Source organism: Psittacula echo (assembly GCF_963264785.1).
Source record: "Psittacula echo genome assembly, chromosome: 1".
Taxonomy (NCBI): Eukaryota; Metazoa; Chordata; class Aves; order Psittaciformes; family Psittacidae; genus Psittacula; species Psittacula echo.
The window spans coordinates 129,213,972-129,239,406 of record NC_137735.1 but is presented as its reverse complement, the minus strand read 5'-3'; the positions used below and the strand labels follow the sequence as shown (position 1 = coordinate 129,239,406).

Below are 25,435 nucleotides of genomic sequence, written 5' to 3'. Positions count from 1 at the left end.
TCAGTGAACACTTCACGATCTGTCCCTTGAAATCCTAATTGAGCCTGTGTTTTCCTAAGTCTCGATTTCAAAAGGCAGGGGAACAACTGTGATTCTTGGTTCTTTTCCCAAAGGTGCGGAACTGTAGATTAAACGTGTCCTGGAAATAATATTTTATGCTTGAGTATTTCCCTCTTCAATAAAAATGGCTCAAAACCACATCCAGGGACAAAACCCTCCTATATTTAACCCATGCCTAGAAGCAGCTGAAATACTTATGAGAAATGTCCTGGCACTTCCAAGTCAGTGGCGCTCTGAAGCCGCTGGAGCACATGCAACTCCTTATGGATGGACATTGCGGAAGAAAAACATTACCAATGTTGAGGATGTGAAAGAACAGGCTCCTTCCATCACAGCACCAGGACAGAGAAAGGCCAAAACCAAAATTTGCCTGCCTGTTCTGTGTCCAGACTTCAGGATCGACCTCTGGTTCCTGCTCATTGTCAGGAACATCTGAAACAGGAGAAGCCTGCCATGGTCTCTGCTAACGAAGTGGTGTTTATCAGTCTCTGGTAATTGCATTTGCTATGATATTTACAGCATTCGCTATGCTGAAAGGGTGGAGATCTCAGGCTTGCCCAGGGCTGCGTACTCCAATCTGCTCCTAAGCCCACGTGTACCTTTAAACATTAACATAGACATTGGCAGTGTCTAGGGTTGGTCTCAACCACACAAATACTGAGCTGGAAGCGTGACAGTTGCAGTGTTCATGTTTGCTCTCAGTGTTTATCAAAGGAAGGATCTCATCTCTTCCTTTACAGATCCAAAGGAATTGAATGTTCTTTCCTTCTTTCTTTTTGTATCTTGGAAAGTTGCAGGCAGTCCTTGCAGGCAGACAATGGATGGAGGGAGGGGAAGCAGGTTCTCAATCTAGCTAAACAAGATTCAGAGCAATTTAGGACCCCAAGAACAGAATAGACATTGCTGCAGACTTGTCTTGTGTTTTCAGGGTAAGATTCATCTCTGCCTGCCCTAGGAAGTCACCAGCACCAAGCTGTTCAAGTGTGGTATTCTCCTATTTAGCATCTTAGAAATGTGCTTTCAGTTAGTGTGTGCCTACTGAAATGCTTTTTTTCTGACAAGAAAAACCACTAAAAGAACAAAACTTAAGTAAGTTCTTTATTTTTTCACCTTCAAGCCCAGAAATTTCAGAGATGAGCTGACTGTGTGTCACTGGTATTTCCACCCCAGGGTGGGAATCAGAATCACAGACTGGTTTGGGTTGGACGAGACCTTTAAAGCTCATGTAGTCTAAAGCCTGCAACAAGCGGGGACATCTTCAACTAGATCAGGTTGCTCTAACCTGGCTATAACTTGACATTGAATATTTCCAGGAATTCCATTTACCACCTCTCTGGGCATTTCACCACCCTCATCATAAAAGATACCCTTGTATCTAGAATAAATCTACCCTTTTTTAGTGTAAAACCATTACCCCTTGCTCTATTTTTACATGCGCTGCTAAAACATTTCACCCCATCTTTCTTATAAGCCCCTTTCCTCACAGCAGAGGTGTTCCATCCTTCTAATCATTTTTGTGGCCTCTGGACCCGTTCCAACAGGTCCATGTCTTTCCTGTACTTGTGGTCCTGGACCGTTTTTGCTACAACACATTGACCATGACTATGGCTCTGTCTCACTGTTTGTTTTTCCTGGATATAGAGGAACTTAGATCTGGGCTTAGCTTCAGCGGATTCTGGAAGAGTCCAAAGCTTGAAACAAGCACCGCAGTTTGCCTGGGGTCCTCCTTCCATATCTATTGCTGTGTGGAGCAGGTGGCTTGAATTTGGCTGGAGCTTATGATGCATTTTGGAGCTTTATCTTCCAGCTTATAAAGTCTTTTGGATAGGATTTGCTGAATGCATGTTAGACATCGTATTTTATTTTGTGGATTTAAATCCAATATTCTAAATTGCTTTAAAGTAATTCATTGTGTCTTGAAATACCAAAAACCCCACCCCCCCTTTTTTTTACATGCTTGTGGTCAATTAAAGACTGATTTAGGAAATGGTGAGAGATGTGTAAATGAAACTAAAAGCATTTTTCAAAATGGTGTGAAGGAAAGAAAAAAGAAAGACACATGTTATCAATACTCCATCAAAAGGGAAAAACATTTCTGACCAGAGAAAGCCTTAGAACCAAAAGCTTTCAGTAATAATTGGAATAAGCTTTCTAATCCAGACAATACTGTTGGAAAACATGTAAGATGACCTTTTTACATGGTGCTTTTTGGATTACTTCAGCATTGACTTCAGGGCTTTGTCTGTTTGGTCTCCAAGTATATATTCTAGATGGGACTCTAAACCTAATTGTTCCACACATTTTATGTATAAATATTCCGGGTTGGGATTGGATTCTTGGTTGGATTTTTTTAAGTAGTAGTTGAAAGGAGTTAGGGAGCTTGTCTACTTCAGCATTGCTTGCAAAGTGTGAGGAAATACTGCATTTAATTGCATACAAGGCTCTGAAGTGTTGCAGCCAACAGCAAAGTAGAGTATAGGAGTCCTTTTGACAGGTCAATATCAGTCACCATGAACTGGTGCAAAATAGTGGTCTTCTGAGGAAAAAGTAGAGAATGCAATTTGGGGCTACAAAAGAAGTGTAAGATATGTGCTGGTTTGCTTTTAAAAGTTTGAAATGGAAAGCAAACTATATTGAAGTAAGCAGTCAATTGAATAGCTTAATATATTGTGCTTTGTATTATCTAGTTCAGAGGAAGTCCACTAAGTGCTTCCAACTCATCCCATTTCCTCTGAAACTCTTGGTGACTTTAAAGGAAAAGGAATCGTGTTAAGGGATATAGTTCACTTTCCCCTCATCCTGAGTTTGTTCCTAGGAGGTGTGAAATCTGTGTAAGTGATGGAAGTTCATGTGAGGAACTTTGTGCTGGAGGAAACTAAAGATACCAGCCAAGCCAACCACAATGTTGCTTCTGTTCGGGGGTTTGCATAGAGGATTGCCCCACGCCAGACCGAGGAGATGTGCTTTTGTGGAGAGTTCTCCATTTCTGGAAAAGGAAAGAGGCAGGAAATGGGGTTGCCTTCTAAAACTGTAAATAAACTATTTCCTATTGATGGCACAGAAGAATGAAATAAGGAGGAAGGACACAAAGTCTGTGGATTGAGAAAAACAAGAGTGATGTGAAAATAAGGTTGCCTACATCTGCCACCTCTACCTGTTCGGTGGTGACCCACAGGAGGATCAGGCAAAGGTGAGCATTCCTTGCCACCAGCTTGGCTATAAAACAACTGAAATGAACCAGTAGCACTAGTTATTTTTGCATAAGAGTAAGAGTAAGAGACTGCATTCTCCACTCGCTCCCCAAAACCCACAGGAAACCAGCAGATATCTGCATCAGGTATCCAGGGAAGAGTGTATGAAGAAGGTAATGATGTATGGTGGTTCTTTGGATGCTATCCCAGCCTCCAGTGTTTTCAGGTGAAGGACTCATTGTGGTGAAGCAATTTCCACATATTGAGTTTTTCTGTATATTCAGTGACTTCCAGTGGATTTATCTTCCATGAAGCTGTCCAGCCTCCTCTTGAGAATTAGCACTTTTTGATTGCCTTGAACCTGGTTCGAACTGTATCATTGGATACCTCCAGTTCTTCTGCTGGAAGGCGCTGTCATTCTCTACTTAATCCCTGCATGCCACTTGTGATTGTGTAGACCTCTATTCTACATTCTCTACTAACACAGGACTCCAAGGTTAAAGACCGTGCTTGACGTCTGGGCCTCAACGAAGGTTGTTTCTGTCCTATCCTGGATGGGAATCAACCACCACAAATGCTCTGCAATGCAGGTCCATGAGAGAAGAGGAGTAAAAGCCCTTTCCTGACTGTCTGGGACCTCCCACTGCTATCGCCACAGGGAAATTTCAAGGTTTTGCCTAGACTGCTGGAAGTGCCAACAGGGAAAGCAAATATTTGTGTGTAAGACTTAATCCCAAAAAGATTAAGTGCAGATGGATGTCAATAGTGCCAGCAATCTGTGAGAGAAAGTGAAAACTGAGAAGGACGTAGAACCAGAACATGGTGCAGGGGTGGGGGGGGGGGGGAAAGAAAGAAAGAAAACTAAAATGCAAACCAGATTAGAAACAAATCAGGGGGAAGAAAAATGTCAGTAGGGCTTTCTGCTTTCCCACTGAAGGGCAGCATGAGGATCAGTAAAGAGGAGCAGCTTGGGAGGTTACAAGGATAAACATGAAGTAGAGAGGGTGTAGGAATATCAGTGTGAGGGATGCAGCTTGGTGGGATGCTGCATGGACAGTAGATGTCTTTGGAAACTGGGAAGTTGTCCTGGAGGTGATGAGTATTTTGCACAGCCTTTATTTCCCACGTCTTCAGCTCTGGAAGTTAATTGCTAGCCAGGGAAATGGTGATCTATGGGAAGAGGTTTGGTTTCGTGAAGCTTGGCCCACATTCTGTGGGAGGAGAGCCATGCAGTTTGGAAAGTGTCCATCTCAGGAAAATCATAAGTGGTAGGGCTGTCTAGACTGTCAGGAAAGCATGAACAAATAACCAGAGGAGAACAGAACAAGAAGAAAAGAAAGTGTGATTCCTCACCTAGGATTAAATAAAGATATGAGTTAAAAAATGAGTAAAAGTTTCAAAGGATGCGAACAGAAGATGCTCTGAACTGACTTTATTCTAGCGCTGTGAACCTGGTTAACAAGGAGGGGAAATTAGACATGCCTGTTGTCAGGCTTACATGCTGCTGCTGGAAATGGGTGGGGAGATATGTGATAGGAATGTTACAATTAATTATTGTAAATCTCTTCCTAACAGCCGTGTGGGCAGTGTGCAGGTGTGTGTGAGGCCCCTGGCAGCCCGACAAAAATGTAATGACTGGTTATGGAGTCAGCAATGATACAGAAACAAATGCTCCTTGGCGCTTTGTCGATCAGCAAAGTGCTAATTAGCCATTGCTAGAGGCCACTGTGATTCTCTGGAGGGGAAAGTAGGACCTCCTTAAACACCTGGATGTGGTGTGGGTGGCAGCATGACTTACCTGGCAGACTGCAATTACAGCAAGGATTTCCTGACTTGGAAATCAGAGCAGAAATGTTTTGCCTTACATTTTTGGTTTTTGACCTGCAACTGGAAACTGGTAGTAAAATACATCCATATAACCCTGCTTAAATGCAGGGTGTTTTTAAGCTGGAGTAGATCATTGATCTTCGGTTTGCTAGGGGTGACGATGGACTCCCCATCACTGAAAAAGGGGCTGGATCTTTTTTCTAGGAATTATATGTACCTGCTGAGTCATTTGGTGAGCATAAAGGATGATTTCCAACAGTTTGAGGGTGAGAAAAAGCATTGCCATATCGAGGTTGTCTTCTAGAATCACTTCATGACAAGAGCCTTTTAGAGCTCCCCATCAAATGCAATAAAACACGCTGTAGAGCAGCTTTAAAAACAGGGGGAAAGCAAGGGCCTCCATCACAGCAGTGACAGCCAGGAGTTCTTGGGTTCCTTTAAAAATGTGCTGTGAGCCCTTTCTCACTCTTAGTGCTGTTTGCTGAAGTATTAAGGAAATGGGAAAGTGTCCAGAAAACTGGTTCAACTCAGCTGACACTGTGAAGCTATAGAAAAGGAGCAGGAAGGAGATTGAGATCTGCAGCACATCACTGACCTGCCACCGGCTGGGGATGTGGTGATGGATCACACTGGTCCTGCCAGTGCAGCCCCGCACTCGGAGGTGTCCAGCTGCTGTTGAAAGGGATTTGGAACAACATCTGCTCACAGCTGCTATGGGGGATTCTTATGGTTACTGATGGAAATAGGGAGATGGATTTTTGAGTAGCCTTCAAGAAGCTTTTGACTCTGCTGGCTACAAGGAGTGGAAGTGCCCTGTAAAACCACATTGCACCTGAAGACATGGAAAGCCTGTAACAGTGAATTGATTGTAATTTGTCAGAGCTGAGCAGAGTCGTGTCCTCTTCCTCTGAGCTTCTGCAAGCCTCACAGATGCTGTGTAGGAACTGTTAGTGAGCTGCAATGCCTATAGTGGCTTAATGCGTAACACACGCAGGATGAAGAGAACCCATCTGTGGTTGCCACAGACATGCGTTGTCATGGCCATTACTGTAACTTCATTGTTTCTTAGAATCATAGAATCCTAGAATAGTTAGGGTTGGAAAGGACCTTATGATCATCTAGTTCCAACCCCCCTGCCATGGGCAGGGACACCCCATGCTAAACCATGTCACCCAAGGCCTCATCCAACCTGGCCTTGAACACCTCTAAGGATGGAGCATTCACAACCTCCCTGGGCAACCCATTCCAGTGCCTCATCATCCTCTCAGTAAAGAATTTCTTCCTTATATCCAATCTAAACTTCCCCTGTTTAAGTTTGAACCCGTCACCCCTTGTCCTGTCACTACAGTCCCTGATGAAGAGTCTCTCCCCAGCATCCTTGTAGGCCCCCTTCAGCTACTCGAAGACTGCTATGAGGTCTCCACGCAGCCTTCTCTTCTCCAGGCTGAACAGCCCCAACTTTCTCAGCCTGTCTCCATACGGGAGGTGCTCCAGTCCCCTGATCATCCTCGTGGCCCTCCTCTGGACTTGTTCCAACAGTTCCATGTCCTTTTTATGTTGAGGACACCAGAACTGCACACAATTCTTAACCAGGATTTTTAAAGCCCAGGCAATCCACATCTGCATCCAGCGTGTTACCATCTATGATTCAAAACTCAGCTCAGAACTGATTAGATATAACTGCATATAACCCCTTCTTGCAAATTAACATTGAGGGGAGGATCCTAGAAGATCCTTACCACTGTCTGGAGTAGTCTTGGGTTTGGGATTGGCCAAAGAGGCAAAAGGCTGTCATCAAACACAAGGAGGAACTTTGAGGTTAAACCCAGTAATTGAATCAGCTGGTGTTCTTGTTGGATTACCTGTATAATTTTCTTGTTTCTTGAGTATTGTTACATGTGCATCAGTTCTAGTCTAATTTTCTGAAGAAACCTTTGAATAATTAAGCTTTGAAATGCCTGGGAAATATTCCCTCAGCAGTCAAAGGTGTACACAAGGATGTGACATACATTTTTGATAGTCTTCACTAAATTTAAGTATTCAAATTAGTGACCTAAGACAGGAGTTTACACCTACCCAGCAATGACACCACTGACTTCAAAAGGAATGTGTAAGCTGATGTGTGGCTGTTGGACAAATGGCAGTTTCTTTAGGTGTTATCACATTACTTACGATCTGCTTTTTGTCACCTTATCCAAATTGCTACCTGGTCGTGTAGGTAACTCATTTCCTTGAGTCTATAGCAGAGCATCTCCTCTGATCTGTCACTCTCCAGTGCCTCACATAAAGCAAAAGGTTGGGGCAAATTCTTTTTTTTTTTTGTCATTTTTTAGTAGATCTGAACATCTGTGGCTTTTACTAAATTCAGTTCACTTCCAATCTCATAATTGTACCTGAGGGACTCACTTTGGAACTGGAGTATCAAAACAATTTTTAGCTGGCTCTAAGACAGGGACAGTCATCAGCAAAGCTGGGAGGTAATATGGGAATCCTTGTATCTACTTGACTTCTTGCTGCTAGATTCCACTTTCCATCACATGCAACTCTGAACAATTATCCCTGTCTCTTTGCCTGTATTTCATGTGTGGTATTCTGGGAGAGCTCATTACAGCCAAGCTCAAGCATAGCCGGTGCTTAGTTACAAGTGCAAACATACCATGAACGTCTGTCTTGCATTAGGATCTTTCCAGAAGGCATTAAAACACAGCCAAGGTGGCTTCACAGGCTCTGTGTTTTCCCAGCAGTTGTTGGTTTAAGTGTTCTTAAAAAATTGGGGAGTTTGGGAGAGTGTCGATGTCAGCACCAGTAAGGATTTGCAGTGTGTCAAGTAGAGGGAAATAGGCGGGCTCTTTTAGAGCCAAACCAGCCCTCCTCTTTGCTTGAGCTTTCTAGTGAAACTTCGGGGAGAGAAATATATCGAGCTCTGGTAGTAGATGGTGCTTTGGGAAGCTGCTATTTCCGAGCTGCAATGGTATTACACAGTCCTGGAGCAGCACAGCATGTTCATCACCACCTTCCATCCTCAGCCAAGCTGTGATGGGCCCCCACAGCTCAATGCTGAGACTTCCAAGGGCTGGATCTGGCCCATCAGGAAGGATGGGAGGCAAATGTGAAACCAGTTGTACTGCATGCAGTGCAATGGTTGTGAGGTCTACAGTTTGAAGGTTTCCCAAGCCACGGAGCTCAGGCAAAACACCTGTGGGAACAGCAGCCATCGTAGGCTTGTCAACAAGAAGACGTGTCAAATCACTGCAGTCTCCTTCATGACAGGGAATGAGCCTGGTGAGTAGGAGACATGTAGTTTAGCTTGGCAAATGTTGGTTCAGTTCACAGAGAGGTTTTGGTGCCCACTGAGTAGATTCCCTCTGGGGGAAACTCAGCCAGCTGCTCCAGGTGCCTGTTTGTGTGCACCAGCTCCTAATGGGAACACACGGTATCTGTTGTTGGTCCTTCATACACCTTTTGATCCCTTTTCCCTGTATATGTGCTCACCCAAACACATCTAGAGCTTCATTGTGCAGGTATGTGCCTCTTGCTCCAACTGATTTTCTGATGTGGATGTAGCCAAAGCCTCAGCCTTTACATAGTGTCTCAACTGAGATTTTGAGTTTCAGGCACTCAAGTCTCAATGTGGGTTTCTGACACACATAATTACTCACCTCTGCTGACTCTTTGCTCTTCATTTTGATCCAGTCCACAAGCAGCTGCTCCAGCCACCTTACTGCCCAGGCATGGGTCAGGCCATCACTGTTGCTCTGGATCTGGCACGGCAAAGGTGACAGAAGGGATGGAGCAGTACAACATTTCACATGCTTAGTGAGGGATTTCTATGTCTTTTGCTGGAGGACATGAACATAACACCTTCCAGGTGACCAACATCGAACTGAACAGGCTCATCAGACAAGGAACATCTTTAAGGTATCATATCAAGGCATTTGCTCTTCAGTTTGCAAAAAGCCTGATGCCTCAAGCAAAACTCAGCTTTATTTTGCCCATGGACAAGTGCAACCTCTTCCTTGCTCTCAGTTTGCATCCAAAACATTTAAGAGACACAGGTTCGTTAACGTGTTCACCAGTTTTTAGTAAGCGGGGCTGAGTTTCTGCTTTCTGACGGCTCTGCTTAGACTCACATATGTTCCAGCCCTTCTGTGCAGAAACGGATCTACTCATTTCTGTTGAAAACTTCCATGGTGTGGAGTCTCCTTCTATTTTACACTTATGAGGAATTGCTTCATAAAAGTCACTGAGGATGGACAGTTGGAATTATCTTCAGATTTTATAGCTTGGCTAAAAAAAAAATCTGGCTGCGAGCTAAAACTTGACACATAAATCTCAGCCACGAAATAAATTAGTTTCTCTCCTTCCATCAAAACAGCAAACAACTCCTCCCCCTCCCAAACACTTGCAAAGTTCTCAATGGTAAAAGGTTATTTTAGGGAGGGATTAAATAAACATTTAGTAAGTGGCAGGATCTCTAGGGTGGGGACAATATGGAAGGAAAAAACCACTTGAAATGTGCAATGTTTCATGATTTTTTTATGCTTCTTCACTTGAAATGCTTCACAAGTATCCTAAGGGAGCAGCGTAGATCATCAGTTTGATTGTCTTACAGTAACACTGGCTTCCATGTGAAGTGTAGGTGCTGCATGTCAGTACAGTGATGTACTTATTAACAGGATTAAACAGACCAAGGCTGAACAGAGAGATCAGTCTGGATAGGAATCAGATTAAACAAACTGGTCATCCAGTCTTTCCAGCTGAGTTTGTGTTGCAGTTGACATATATTAATCCTAAATCATATCTGGTTGATGGTGAGAGGCCTCAAACACCTGCAGGAAAAGGTCTTTACCAATCTCTCTAGATGCCTAGTGCCATGTTTTTGCTGCGTTCTTCCACATTACGTCAAACTCGTGGTAATTTCTATCTTAGATGATGAGTGAGAATAAATGTTGCCTTCCTTTCCTGTAAAAACTCCTTATGTATTCTGCTGGCTTCCCTGCTGGTTTACTGACTCTTAGGTCCAGAAGAACAGAAGGTGTGACCATTGGCATGTTGTTGCTCGCATCCAATTTGTCCCCATAGGTGAATGATGCCTTTAAGAAAGGTTGGTTTTGTTTTCCATGTCCCAGTGAAAGCAGTGGCTGGAAGTAGTCCCTTTGGTCATACTTAAAACCATGAAAAGAACTTGAAAAGGTCTTTCCCAACCTAAATGATTATGATTCTATGAATGCGACACAGCACACACTGAAATCCCTTGGACAGTGCTCATGTATCTAAGCCAAGGATTTGCATAGCCAGGATTTTCTCTATGGACTTCTGTGACAAAGAAAGATCCAACTTTTAAATTGCAAACTTTTCTTGAATAAACCCCTCATTATTGTAAGCACAACCGACGTGCTCCAGTGCCTGGCAATTTATCCAGGATCCTTACTGAAAAATATGTTTCCAGATCACCAGAGAGAAGGCTGCAGTGGTAGGCAATGCCTAGCAGCACCATTTGTGGAAAAATCTTGGGTTTGGGCTGATACTTCAAATGTGCACAGAGAAGCACTGAGATCATTCTGCATGGGAATGAAGTATCTGACCATTGGTCTTGGCTCCCGTATTGGTCCTGTCCCAACAGTATCCAGACTTTGATTATAAGCCTTCTGGTGTGGACTATAACGGCTCAGGAAATTCTGCAAATCGCAGATGTCCTTTAATCCCCATTTTTGGAGATAGGGAATTGAAGCACAGAGAAATACTTCTCACTGGGACTACTTTTTCCCTAACTGATGATTGCCCTGCCTGTAGTGGAGACATCCAGTTCCTTTCCTCTGATTAGGACACTCATTTTACTGGCCCTCTTTGATTAGGTGTGAAGTGCACATGTTGCTTAATGAGAACAAGCTGTGCAGATAACACAGGTCAAAATAATTGTGATTTTGCTTTTCCAAAATAACCACTGCCAAAAGACAAGGCAAGTGCCCTAGTAAAGGGACTAGACTGGAGGCCAGTTCCTGGCTTCCTCACAGTGGCTTTTGGGGTTATTTTTGTCTTTACTGCTATGATTTTAGGCAATTCTTGGGGGGTTGTATGGATGGCTCATGGTGTGGATCTGAAGGGGGCCTACAAGGTTGCCAGAGAAAGACTCCTCATAAGGGACTGTAGGTATAGGACAAGGTGTGATGGGTTTAAACTTGAACAGGGGAAGTTCAGGTTGGATATAAAGAAGAAGTTCTTTGCTGTGAAGGTGGTGAGGCACTGGCACAGGGTGCTCAGAGAAGTGGTGAATGCCCCATCCCTGGCAGTGTTCAAGGCCAGGTTGGAGAGAGCCTTGAGCAACATGGTTTAGTGTGAGGTGTCCCTGTTCATGGCAGGGGGTTGGAACTGGATGATCTTCAGGTCCTTTCCAACCCAAACCACTCTGAGATTCTATGATACTGTGATTGCTACTGCAGGAGTGCTGGGGCAATTCAGATCATCTGCTCTTTGGAGCTGTCCAGAGCCTGGCTCTTGCTATTGCTCACGTGATGCAATACAAAGCTGTTGAAAGCATAGGTAACTTCTGTGTCAGGGAAATGTGAGAAAAGCAAAATTGTTATCCACAGAAAAACTTTGGACTGATAGAGAAAATTAGTGTCATAATCAGATTTAAAGTCCTTGTATGCACTTACATATACAAATAGTAACACAGATTTACAGGAGATCTGTTTGGTACCTTTACCTAAATATTTTGCCAGGAACAATAGCAGATTTTACAGGTAAGTGCACATAACAGCAGGATTTTACAAGATTTTGCAAATCATGGGACAGTTAATTCAGAAAAGAGCCAAAAACCAAAGCAGTGCATGATTGTAATTGTAGCTCAGAGGTATTGCCATGTGCTCGCTGTGTGGTGGTGTGGCATTTGCTATGTAATTATCTTGCTCCAACACAATTATTAACTTAGGATTTAATAGTTGAGAGCCCCCATTGTAACATTAACCAGCAGTGGAGTGTGTGCTGTATAATTTAGATGCTTGCAGGGAAGAGTTTGCCACAGGACATTAGTCAGCCCCGTGGGCATTTTATCCAGTGTAGCTATGGAGGCAATCCTCCTTTCCCTGAAACCGGGCTGGAAAGAGGGCTCCAGCTTTGTGTGTATGGAGCGACCTGAGTTACCCATACCGTAAGACCTTATTTTCCATGGACATTGTAACCAGTCCTGTGTGCAAAGCTTTTCTCTGTATAACGCAATAAGTTGTGCAGGATGTGACAGGAGTTTCTGATGCTTTTGAGTCTATATGAAGCAGAGCAAAGCAGCAGAGAGAGATTTTGGCCATTATATATAATGCTGAATTTCAAATATAACTGTATTTCACTGACCCAAAATTTCTACTGAGAATTGAAATCCTGGCTCAGGAACAGGACCCTACCTGAGGGATTGTACTCGAGTGAAACTGCAGCTTTTGATTCTATGGAAACAGCCATTAATGCCCCAAATGCTTGGGGCCATTTGAGCACAGGCAAGCAGGAGGGTGGTCCTTAAATACCACATCTCTGCACCTTGAAGACTGGTTATTTGCCAAACTCTGCCATGCTCAGAGTAGCCTGTTGCCCATTTATTGCATCCAGGGTGGTCCAGGTCCCTTTCAGGATTTACAGCCTACGCAGCGGCTGGAGTTGTGGACAGGCTGCTCTGAGCTGCCTGGTGGGACAGGAATATCTGTGAGCAGCAGTGAGCTCCCATCAGCCAGATGTTAGTGCTTGGAGCTTGTTTTTCAGAGCTGCTGATTAGTCTCTTGGGCATTTTGCCTCTGGTTCCTGACATTAGCCAGAGAGTGCCTGCAGATCACAGATGTTTGTTGTTCCACCCCTTTTGTCTTTGGTTCGTCAACCTCACAAAGCTTTTCCACTTCACCGCTGTGGCAACCTGTAGCATTTCCGTGCTTGAATAAGGGCTGAACCTGGTCCTCTGCTGTGCTTACGCCTGTTTGTCACTGCTCACTGACCTCTCCTGAGGCTGCTTCCGCTGGGCGCAGAACAGCTGAGGCAGATGCCTGTCATCAAGCCCCTGTGCTTCATCCAGTCTGATTTCAGTGCCACTCACATAGTTCAGAATCATAGAATGCTTGCGGTTGGAAGGGACCTTAAAGCCCATCCAGTTCCACCCCCCTGCCACAGGCAGGGACACCTTCCACTAGAGCAGCTTGCTCCAAGCCCTGTCCGACCTGGCCTTGAACACTGCCACAGCTTCCTTGGGGAACCTGTTCCAGTGCCTCACCACTCCATGGTAAAGAATCTTTTCTTTATATCCAACCTAAATCTTCCCTGTTTAAGTTTTAATCCGTTACCCCTTGTCCTGTCACTACAGCCCCTGATGAAGAGTCCTTCCCCAGCATCCTTGTAGCCCCCTTCAGCTACTGGAAGACTGCTATTTGGTCTCCACGCAGCCTTCTCTTCTCCCCACTGAATAGCCCCAACTTTCTCAGCCTGTCTTCATATGGGAGGTACTCCAGTCCCCTGATCATCCTTGTGGCCTCCTCTGGACTTGCTCCAACAGCTCCATGTCCTTATGCTGGGGGCACCAGAACTGTATGGAGTACTCCAGGTGAGGTCTCATAAAAGCAGACAGCAAACCCTCAAGGTTTCACAGGTCCCTTATTGCTTACAGGGAAATGCTTAATTAGAACCTGTTGTCCTGCTCCTGCCATGGCAGGGGCATCTCTTGCTGTGGTTGTTTCTGTGCAACTCAGCTCTGTTTGAGTGCCTGCTCCATGCTCTAAATTAGTTTCTCTGACTCATCCTTCAGGGGAATCTCTGTCTCTCCACTGACTGCAGAAAAAGCCCAGAAAGCCAGTATTTCCCACCCAGGATCTAGGTTAGATGCATTAAGCAGGGTGGTGCAAAGACAACCCCAAAGAACCCACCAAACACAAGTAAATGCAGGTCTGAGTATGTCCTTTTCATTCCCCCTGCTTTTCTGCAGCTAAGTGGACATGACAAAAGAGGTAAAATATCTCCAGAAGTTCCTATGGATGCTCAGGAAAGCTGCAGACACCTCAGCAGCTGAGGACAGCAGGTTGCCCCAGGGCACCTTCATTTGCTCTTTGAACTCCAGAAGCTGTGCACGGCAGCAGTGCATGCCCAGTGCTTCCAGCCAAGCCTGCAGCCAAGGAAACCCTATCTGTTTGTAAAGGCAGCTGAGCTGCAGCAGCGTATGTGAACTACGAAGCCAAGACATCCAGAATGGAGGGATTTATAGAGGAACATGATTTTTATAGGTGTTGCGTTAGCTTTAAACATTTGCCTTTCTCAGCATGGATTCTGCTGTTGGGCATAAAACTCCCCCTAGGTATGATAAATTTGCTGGGGGGGGGGGGGGTGGGAGACATGGACTCCACTTACAGTGAAGGTCCCTGTCTCTGTGTTTTCTTGAGAGGCAGCTTTTAGTGCATTGCAGTCACACTGTGGCCGTTTGCCAATGCTGCTGGGATTTGCTCTGCTTCTCTCTTTTCTCATCTTGACTTAGAGATGACAGAGAACTGAAGGCTTTTTCAAACCGTATTTTATTTTACATTTACTAGTCTCAGTCTCTCCCTTCTCCTCTTGGCGGGATGCGGGCACTGAGCATGTGTGCTCTGAACCTGTCGAGGAGTCAGGTCTGGCATTGCCTTGCCCACAGGAGGTTTTGAATTCATTAAGCCCTTAATCTTGTTTCGTTTTTCCGTGTGCCCCCATACTCCCATGGCTCAGCTCTCCCACCTATTACTTTTTTACCCCTAACAGCTATGCTAAATCCCAACCTCATCTCTCAGACATCCATACTACACCAAAGCATCAACCACCTCTGTTAGGACCCCCAGGGAACTCCTACAAATTGTCATGCATTAGTCTGAAGTAAACCATACTTAAACACCTCAAACCAGGTATAACCCTGGTTTAAACTAATATTATTGTCACATAAATTACTATTGGTAAAGAAAAATATGTTTCCTCAACAGCTGATGCTGTTTTTCAGCTTCAGCTGGATCTAAGGATGGTGTATTTGAATGTATTGTACTTCCTTCACTGCTACCCTGCTATAGGGTGTATTCAGTCTATTAACCAGGACCATTAAATTAAATGAAGGTTCAGGGAGGTGTTATAACATAAAGTAGAGGTCAGCTCATTCAAAAGTCTACACTGACATTTCAATAAACAGCAGCAAAGCTTAAGATGCTGTGCTGTTCTGATCAGCAGTTTCTCATTTCCCTGTGTTCCCATTAGTAAGAGGGTAGGACACAATGCACTGTTTCTGGGTCCTGCTGGTTTTATCCTTTTCTTGGTATTTAATTAATTTGCTGTGTGTATGTATGAGGGGAATGCTGACCTAATCCTATTGAAATACAAGCCAAGTAAAACAAGTTTAGCTTGGAGACGTGGTCACACAGCATCTCTGAGTTGCAGTACAATACACTTGAGGTAAGGTATATTGGCAAAGTAATTTAAGGCGTATCAGACCTAATTAGTTTTATTGTGATAATAATAACATGAGGTGGGGAAAAAGCTGAGGTGGAAATTAAAGTGGATAGCAAGATTTGGAAAGTTTGATAGCTGTGGAAATGGAAACTTTCTGTACGTGTTATAGAAGAAAAGCCTTTTACAGAGACTTTTGAAGCCCAGCTGAAGTTGCATCCCTAGCTCTGAGCACCAAATAAAAAGGGGGGTAGAAAAAGGAAAGACAAAAGCAGTAACTGTTTAACTCAGTTGTTTTCAGCATTCAGGCAGAGCAAAATGCAGAATCTAGGAAGCCTGTCTTGTAAGGTAGACTTAAACCTGCTTTTGTTCTCAGCACCTAAATTGCTTCTAGCAACAGAGGAAAGGCTTTGTTTTTCTCTATTAAAAATGTTTTTCTTTAAGCTCAGCATAGTTGAGCTGTGTAGTTCACTTTAAGTGTCATTTGCCTATAAGCAAGCAGCTTAATCTTAATCTGCCTGCACCATGTACTCTCCAGGAACAGAACAGAGGTGTATCAGGAACATCTACCACCCATGCATGGTACCTAGAAGGAACTAGAGCAGATGCTGCATTGTATTGTATTGTATTGATGCTTGGATTGTATTTGCAATCTATATCTTGCAGATAGCTGTGTTGCAAAGCCCATGTGGGCTCTGTACATCCCCTGTAACAGGGGTGGAGAGACAGAAACAGTGTCCTGGCTGCTGTCCCTGCTTTTGCATGCTATATGCTGCCCCACAGTTCATTATTTCACTGGCCATCCTGAGTATTTCTGATGGAGGGAAACACAGTGGGGTGACATGGGTCTCAGCGAAGAGGCTGGCAGGGTGGTACTGCCTGTCCCTGGGGGCTAAACCCCTGTGATATCTGTAAGACCCTCTGCTTCCCACCATCCCTGACCCATCTCAAAGGGTTAAGACTGCCCTGCCTTAAGCCAGGAGTGGTGCAGAAGGCCGGGAAGCTCTTGGGATTGAAGAAAGCACAAGGCATGGAGCTGAGCACTGAGCCCAGTGCTCTGTGGATACAGCCAGGAGAGGAGGAGGACGGCTGCTCCTGCTAAACCACTTAGACACGAGACTTGACTGCCGCTCCCCTCCCAGATCCACCACCACATTCCTGTGGCATCTTGGGCGAATCTCTTGGAGGAACGTTTTCAAAGGAAACAAGGCGAGAGCAGAGCCCCTCCACCTCAGAGTGACGGGAAAAGCAGCCGGCTGGCTCTTGATGTGCCTCCCTTGCTGCCTGCATCATCAGCGAGGAGTGGAAAGGGACTTGGAGATGCCGCAGAGTGAGGTTCTATCCTCTTGATTAATTTTTCTCTTCCTGGAGACCTTCTGTCTCCCACTGCCTGGGCAGGGAGTTTAGGGATTTACTGTCAGGACTGACTTATCTGCTCACTTGGCACAAGAGAGGTGCCTGTGGTAGGAAGCCTGGCTCATATCCTACACCTTTTGTTTTTCCTCTTTCCTGCCTTCTTGATGAGTGTGGTTTCTATTCTTGTTAAACCATCGCCTTTTTTGCTTTGCAAGTATAGGGAATAAGGTGTTGATCCCTTCCTGGGTACTGGCAGTGATGAATCTGGAGACACGTTTCCACCTCCATCCCCAATCTTGGCAGAGAGGATTGTCTGTGACTGTCCCCTGGTGTCTTTGCATCCCTCCCTCAGCAGCATTTCAAAGTGTCTGGGGAAACCAGTGACACAGCACAAGGTATAGACATGGTTTGGGGGCCAGGAACCTCTCTCTAGGTACATCCATGGCTTCATTAGCCCTCAAGTGCCTCCTGATCCCCCTGTGTTCAGTAAAACCACCCCAGCCTGGGAACAGAGGTGCAAGGGCTGTGAGTTCAAAGGCAAAGGGTAGGGTTTTGAAATGGGTGCCTGCAACACCCACTGCCGATGAGAGCCACCAGCAATCCAGACACTTGCCAGAGAAGATTCGCAAAGCACTTGATTTTCCTTAAAAGATCTATTGTTCAGTTTAAGATCATAATTTAAGAACAAGAATAGGTTGTGTTTTTCCTTGTGAGCAACTCTCCTCTCTGTGAGTAAACCATCCTCTGTGCTGAGCTGGTGCCTTGATGGAGCTGCTGGCACTCAGACCTTAAGTCACAGCTTGTAAACACCATTCACATCTTTCTGGTACATGGGCCCCTCTCAGCTACTCATGGGGATGTCAGTGCCAAGTGCCACCCAGAAGACCTGCCAAGAGGCTGTCCAAGAGCTGCTCCTGGCAAGCCCTCCAATGATTCTTGGGATGGTTTTCTGCCAAGCAGCAGTTTGATGTAGATTGGAACAAATAAGGCTGTTTTTAAAGGCTCATGATTGCCCATGGACATGGATTTGGGCGTTTCCAGGGCAAGGTTCTCCAAACTCCCAAGTATCTGTATGCTGCCCTTGCAGCCTGCCTCAGGTAGATAGAGAAGCCAGCTGACATTTAGTGGGACTCGGGGTGGGATCTATCTCAGTCTGAGCTAGTGAGGCAATGGAGATGTGTCCCCAAAAGTGCTCCACCTGAGACAGGTGTCTAAGGTAGGCAAGAAGTCTCCTCTTGGATGTGCCCGTTCCTCTCCAATGATGATTGGGAAAGGTGAGATGATTTGCCTTGACTGGCTGAATCTTAGGAGTTTAAAGTGAAAATCTGCTTTTAGAGAGCAGTGAAATGAAAGAAAAGTGCTGAGACACCTTGGGGGGGTGAGGCCTGGCAGAGGCTCCCTGCAGGTAATGTTTCATACCCCAGTGAACTCCCCATCTCCAGTATTTCAAATGAAGTGGAGACTTGGGCCACAAGCTTTACACCTCCCATGGCAAATGATGACCCAGCATTCAGTAAGGTAAGATAAGAACAGCCTCAATCAATTCTCTCTCTATTCTTATGTATCTTGGTGATTTCATATGAAGTTCCAGGGTGAAATCCCAGCTCGTCTCCATTAATGCCAGTGATGCTGGATCTGAGCTTGGGGCCTCGATTTGGTACGTCTGAAAGATAGAGTCTTGCAGCAAGCAGAGGTGGTTTAACCCAGCACTACCATTCTCCCACCACTTTACCCAGCAGGATGGTTTAACAGTGCTGACAGGGGCTTTTCCACACTTCAGCAGGAGTGTTAGTCTTGTCTAAAATGTTCCGATAACTGGAGGTTAAGTCACTCCATCCCAAACGCAATGCCCTTTGCTGCCAGACCCTTCCTGCTATCTTTTGCCACACTGTCCATCTTTCTATCCAAATGCTCATGCCATGTAGCCTGCTCAAAGGGGTTGACAGAAAGACGAAGTGATGCTCAGGGTCTGAAATGTGGCTATGTCAAGGCAGGGATCAAAGGGGACCACGCTGGCCAGGAGAGGTGAACATTCTGTACGTGCCCCTATGAGCTTCCTCAGCAGCTCAGAGGGGTTAGGGAAATGAGTCCTGATGGAGCTAAAGAAAAATAAAGAGCTATGTTTGGCTACTGAGCCCCTTGAGAGAGTTCATGAATTATTGCAGTGTGGAGACAAACAGAGCGCTTCATGCTGCATAAGGTTTTGGTTTAAGATGTTTTATATAACTTGAACAGCAGGAAAGCACAAAGCAGCAAGTCAACATGCAGCAAATGCAGTTTTTACCTTTGCTGCAGAGCAGATTTATAGCACGGAAAGGCAAGAGGAGAGTGGTGTGGGGATGGGGCGAGCTCGCTGGGGTGCAGTGCAAAGGAGGCTCATTAGGACCTGTGCTTCCCAACCTGCTGTGTTTCCAGGTTCATTTCTTCCACCAGATGTTCCCAATAGGTTGTGCAGGGGCAATGCTCAGTCTGGGATGTTGAAGGAGTATCCTGGCTACACACTGCTCCAGTGCAGGAGCCAGCAAGAAGATTTGAGGGCAAGAAACCAGTGACCCGTGGCCAGGCCTTCTAAACCCACGTCATGTCCATGCAGAGATCAGTCTTATTGTCACACATTCAAAGACATTCCTACAGTAATCTTGCCTGATGACACCCTATATCTAAATGTCCAAAAAGACTGACTGATGTGAAAGGTATTCTTAAGATACCTGAAGTGAAAGACTTTTAGGTAGTGGAGCCCCAGTGCTTTTAGCGGTGCTGACCCAAGGGAGCATGTGTGAGAAGCTAGCTAGAACTCAGTTCCTCTCACTTTAGTAGATGAAAGGCAAGACTTGGATGCCACTGCTGAGTTTTGAATTATTTGAGCTCTGTAACACTAACTTCAGCTATTTAAGGACAATTTGTGGTGGATGAACACTGCCATCATGCCTTTCCTAGCCACTATCCCATTCAAATGAAGCTCCTAGAAGGCAGATGTATGTGTCTGTCAATCTGGCAATTGTATATATGTCAGTTCAGGGTGCTGGGTAAAGGGTTCACGTGCCTGTAATGTGATGCTCCAAAAATCAGTTTTATTTGTTACAGTGCTGATTTGTTTGGAAGATGGACAGATTTTGTAAATCATCTAGATGTGGTAAAATGCAAAACTGGATATATTTGTGACAGGACCTTTCAGACAAACACTCAGATGTATTTAATTTGTAGTTTCACAGCTGTAGGCTGTGTGGGATAAATCCTAAGGCTCTATATGTTTCTCGTGCTACCCTTCTTGTGACATATCCTGATAATGCTCTGGACTCGAGTTAACTACTGCTGAGGAGGCCTTGCTAACATAACTGTGGAACTGAAACAAGCAGAGGTGCAGACAGTGATCTTCGCAACAAACAACTCTTCTGAACTGTGGGGCATTAGAGAACATAACTTAAAGGAAGCCTAGAAAAATAACCCATTAGTTTTTCTCAGGAGCTATTTGCTGGTCCTTCTCCTTGTTTCCCAGGTCTGGGGGCATGTATGCCATTGCTTAACTGCTGCTATTGATATCATGTGGGAATAGGAGTTGTGAGCTATCCATCCTTTCCTTCAGTGGCACTACTTGGAACTGGCTCCTTGGTGACCTACCCTGCTGGATAGAGATTTCATTGTCCCTTAAACATTGCATAAACTGCCCCATCACCACCACCTTCTAGTGTACCTGTTGTGCCAAGCTGTGATGGGGAATAGCAGCACAGGCCAGTCCCAGAAATGCTTTTGGACTAAGGTTTGCTCTGAATGGTCATCTGTGCAAACTGTGCACATTTCTGGGTGCATGAGACCAACTAAAATGGGGTGCGAAATTCTTTTCTGTAGATAGGCTCCATAGGGAAGATTGTGCAATGCTGGGATATCTCATCTGGCTGTAAACAACAGATATTCAAATAGCAACACGGACCAAGGGCCGGTTAACTTCTGACCTATGTGTTCAGCAGCTGGGTTAGTTAAACTGGCGGTGCTGAGCTCCTAGCTAGTGCAGTTGCACAGTTCTGAGCACCTGGGTTGCACCCATGAGAACCGCAGCCTTAGCAGTAAGAGCAAGGGTGGGACAGCACCATCATAGCCACTGCGGAGCCCCATGACAATGGCTGTTTGTGACTGGTGTGTGAGAATGTGAGGGCTCCACCTTGTTATTTTCCCCCATGTAGAAGGAGCAAAGAGTTTATTTTTCAGCTGGTAGTCCTGTGATTGCAGGCAGGCATCCAGCTATCAAGCTGTGCTCTTCTATCACCTACCCTGTTGGTAAACAAAGCTGTGCCTGTCCAACAGTACCTCGGTGTTTTATAACTATGTTGCTTCAGTCATCTCTCTGGATATATGCAGACAATTTAAGCTCTAAATGGGGGGTTTCAGAATGGAGAGGGAGTGCAAAAGCAAACGAGCTGGTTAGCTTTTGATGGTGTTTGAGAAGTTTCTGAGTGGCTCTGTAGAGCTGGATTACCTCTGCTGACAGAAGACTAACCTCAGAAAGTTTGGGAGTGCCTCTGGGATGAGGCTAATGCCATCCCTGATGTCTGCCATCAGATATTACCATTCCCCCCCCAGTCAGCTCAGACAAATGAGACATGGTTGGGTTCACACAACCTCACACTTCAGCTGTGTGAATTGTTTGTTCCTCTGCATTGGACTATGTTATATGCCATGCCTATCACTGCATCGATGGAAAAGGCAAGAAATCCCTCCTGAAGTAGAGTTTCCACCTCCTGTCTTCCCAGCAAATGTCTTTTCCTAACTCATTGCTCTCCTTTGCAAGGATTTAAATTCAAGAAGTGTTCTGCTTGAAGTTTTGCAAGGGTTTGCCAAACACAAAAGCCAAGATGTGCTGGCTGTTTTCAAACAGCACTTGGAATGAGCTGGCATCAAAACCAAACTCCCTTCTCTTCAGTGCAATTTCTGGCCCTCTATCTGTGAGCTCCCAGTCTCCCTTCTATGTGTTTATAAAAGAACCCTTATGAGAGGATGGTCAGAGCAAGCATTTGCCTTTTAGCAAAGCACTGCAGTGTTTTCGCACCAGAAACGAGGGCTTATGGGGACTGGAAGCAGTTGCTGTGTTTGTGTTGACTGGCCAGGGCTTTCAGCTGCTGGGGGTTTCCAAAGCAAATGAAATGTTATTCATCAAAGCGGGCTCCCTCCCCTACTTTCAGTTGTTGAAAATACTACAAAGCAAGATGGAAAGAAACATGTAATCCTTCATCATCACAGTGAGGATTTACTTGTTTATTTAGATTCCCTGTCTGTTCCAAATGTTCTGCCAGAGAAAGCCCATCCAGGCTCCAGGAGTGCTTGACACACACACACACAGAGTAATCTAGATGTATATAGGAGATAAATGCAGCAGAAGACTGTCTCTCCTCACATTGTACCAGTGCAGGAATTAGCTGAAAGTCCCACTTATATCTCAGGATGCTTTTCGCAGGAAAAGAAGGAGGCACATCACCCCAGGCAGAAATAGATTTTGATGGTGGCTTCTCTTTTCCTGCTTGTAAAACGTGGCCCATAGAACTTGGTGCCTTCATAGCCAGTGAAAAGAGAGAGTTGTGTTCAGTGATTCCTCCCACTTGATTCCACCCTCTTGAAGGGTGTCTCTCCCTGCAGACATTACAGGAGAAACCAAAAGAGAGGAGCCCAGACACAAGTCTCACTTTCAGCTGCTTAAGAGAAGGCAGCTGAATCCCATCCCAAGTGACACTGTCCATCAGGAACACAACTCCTTTGCATTGAAACTAGCCAGCAGCCTTTGTATCTGGTGTTTCTCATCCCATTCCCATTGCTGGACCTACAAATGGGAAGCAAGTCAGAAACAGGAGACTGTGAACGTGGCAATCACATGTAGATGAGATAGACTCATCCTAGGATGAGTTAGTAGAGGAAGAACAGATGTTTTACATTTGGACCACAATGCAATGCAATGAATTTGAAGATGCCCTGTGAGCTGCTCTTCTAGTGATGCCTTGGGTGCAGCAGCTTTGAAGCTGGCTTTTCTTCTTGCCTACCTAAGAGCCAAAGGCATGAGTGGACATCGAGAGCTTGATGTCCCTCCTGAGGGCAATATTGCAATAAGTTGAAAGGAGGCAGAATGCAAGGGGCAGTTTTCAGCCAATGACCCCCTCAAAAAAATCAATTCTATTAAAGTTATGGGGTCTAAAATGCTTCTAGAGACAGCTGAGAATTTACCCTTTAGGGTTTTGTCTGAAAGAAGCCCATATAATGAGGTATTTAAGATAACTCAGTTCTTGAAAAAGCAAACCCAAGCAGTCTGTTTTGTGGGTGCCCTATTTCACATGTTGACATAAAGAACAAAGGGCAGGCTTACACCAAATTCTAGGGCTTCTGAAGGGCTGCTAAGCTGAATCAAACCTAGAGTTTTCCAAAAGTGACACCCCTTGGCCTGAACTCATTTCATACCAGAAATTCAATGTAGTGGGCTGGACAGGTCTGTCAAAACAGCTCATAAAAGTAATTGTGGATCATTAGTGTCATTAAAATCAGCAATTTTGGGTCTTTTCTGAGTATAGAAGTGAAAGACAGGATTTTACTGAAAAAGGTATGAAAATAGGATAGAACTTCCAAAAAAAGCATTCTGCTTTTGTAGAGCTGTGGGGTGTTTCAGGGAACCCCTTGCTTTAATAAGCTTTTGTGTGAAGCTCTCTTGTTTTCATGTTGTTCCTCCTGTCCCCTCAGCTCATGTGCTCCTCAGTGCAGAAAGCGCTGTTTGAGGAGGAGGACAGAGTGAAGAAGCTGCAGCAGAAAGTGGCAGCGCTGGAGAAGAGGAACAAGCAGCTGCGGGATCGGGTGAAGAAAGTCAAGAGGTCTCTCCGGCAAGCCAGGAAAAACACCAGGCACATGGAGCAGATGAACCGAAAGCTCAGTGAGAAACTTTCTTCTGCCAGTGGTCAAATCCCCTATATTAACTCTTTGAAGCAGGAGAACTCTCATGCTACCTACCTTAAAGTATAATGCAAGAGTAAGCGCTCAGGCCAATGGTAATGGCAAATTTTGCCTGCATTAGGTCAGGATCTGGTCCTCACACCTTGTCTACACCACTTCAAACCTTGCATGGGAAACAGATCTGAACTTGCTTTAGACACAGAGCTAGATTAAACAAGAATACAAACTGGATTTGGCTGTGTGTTGATGGCACAGCCCAAACCCCACATCCTTGCTGTCCTCAGTGGACCAGACAGTAATGTGTGCTTCTCCAACCTCACCCACTTCCACCTCTGTCACCAGATTCAGGTTGTCTTTAATGAAGGTGGCATGGGCCCCATGGGCCATTGCAGGCACTCCATTTGCAGGAGTGAACTTCTTGCCAACTCCTCACATGGGCTGGGTAAGCAAGGCCAGGGGATATATGAATATAAATGCTGTGGGAAGAATGCAGACATGAATGCTCTTTGCTCCATCATCATGCCCAAGGTCTCAACCTCGCTTAAGCTTGACTAAATTCTATACCCAGTGTTTGAGCAAAGGCCATGTCTGGGATACAGTCAATTTGGGCCTCGCTCCAAAATGAAGTATAGATGTGCCCAAATTGTCTTAAGATGCTTATAGATGTCCCTAGGTATTCTAAATAAAAATATCTAGTATTTTTTATTTTACCAGGAAGTGCCTCAAGGGTCTCAGTAACTCCCCCAGATGCCTTTATCATTGTCCAGCCAACAAGGGTTGGAAACACATCATTTTGAGATTGTGTCTAGGACCTAATTCAGCTCCAACAGTCAGGAGTGGACTTAGCCTGACTATTAGTGCGTGTGGGATCAGGCCCAGCAGGCAGTTTCAGATCCCATTTTCAAGCAGGTTTTATTTACAGTGTGGTCAAGGCTTCAAGTTTTGTAATCACTGTTTGAGGTATATTGGAGGTTGCTGGGCAGCCTCACTTAGTTACACTTAGATACTGTAGAGACGACATCCATATCGACAGGGCATTAAAAATTAAGGTAGTTTATATATGTATATATTTTAAAAACCCATAGAAAATATTTTTATTACACATCTGATATAGTCTAAGTTCTTAAGGTATGAAGTAAATCCCATTTCTTGGTTATCTTGTTAAAACAGAAGTTCATCACATCCTTTATTCAACATTTACAAATTGACTTGTGCTCAAGTAGCATAGGTTAAGGAATCAGTAACCGTGGCTAACATTTTCAGCAGTGTTAATGTACCAGAGCATGTCTTGGGTCTTGTTACTCTACCAACCTTCCTTCGTAACAGGACCCCATAAGGAGAGAAAGACAGAAGAGTTTTTGTGGTTTTCTTCCTTTCTCAAAGTAGTTTTTCTTACTCCAAGCATGAGACCCAAGCGCAGATACGCTTCAGGGGCTGCTTGCTCACTGGCAACACTGACAAAACACCAGAGCTAAACCTGATTCATACAAGGTGGACTGATGCAGATGATCTTCAACACACAGATGAGGTCCTCAGCAATAACAGTGCGCAAATCAGCACTCTGCTCCTAACTCTCCACACTTCCCAAATCACTGCATGGTCTATCTGCTATGTCTCAACACTCAAGATTAGAGTATATCCAGGCCACAACCCTGCTAGACCAT

General features: G+C 44.9%; 1 protein-coding gene across 1 annotated transcript in view; it reads left to right on the top strand.

The window, feature by feature from the left end:
- CCDC3 (coiled-coil domain containing 3) overlaps window positions 1-23,840 on the top strand; it is a gene marked incomplete at both ends in the record, with an annotated part of 37,143 nt that extends 13,303 nt beyond the window's left edge. The window contains one exon of the mRNA XM_080620316.1: window positions 23,565-23,840. Within this exon, the coding sequence (XP_080476442.1) occupies window positions 23,565-23,840 (276 nt within the window). The remainder of the gene's footprint in view (window positions 1-23,564) is intronic.
- Window positions 23,841-25,435: the final 1,595 nt, after the last annotated feature.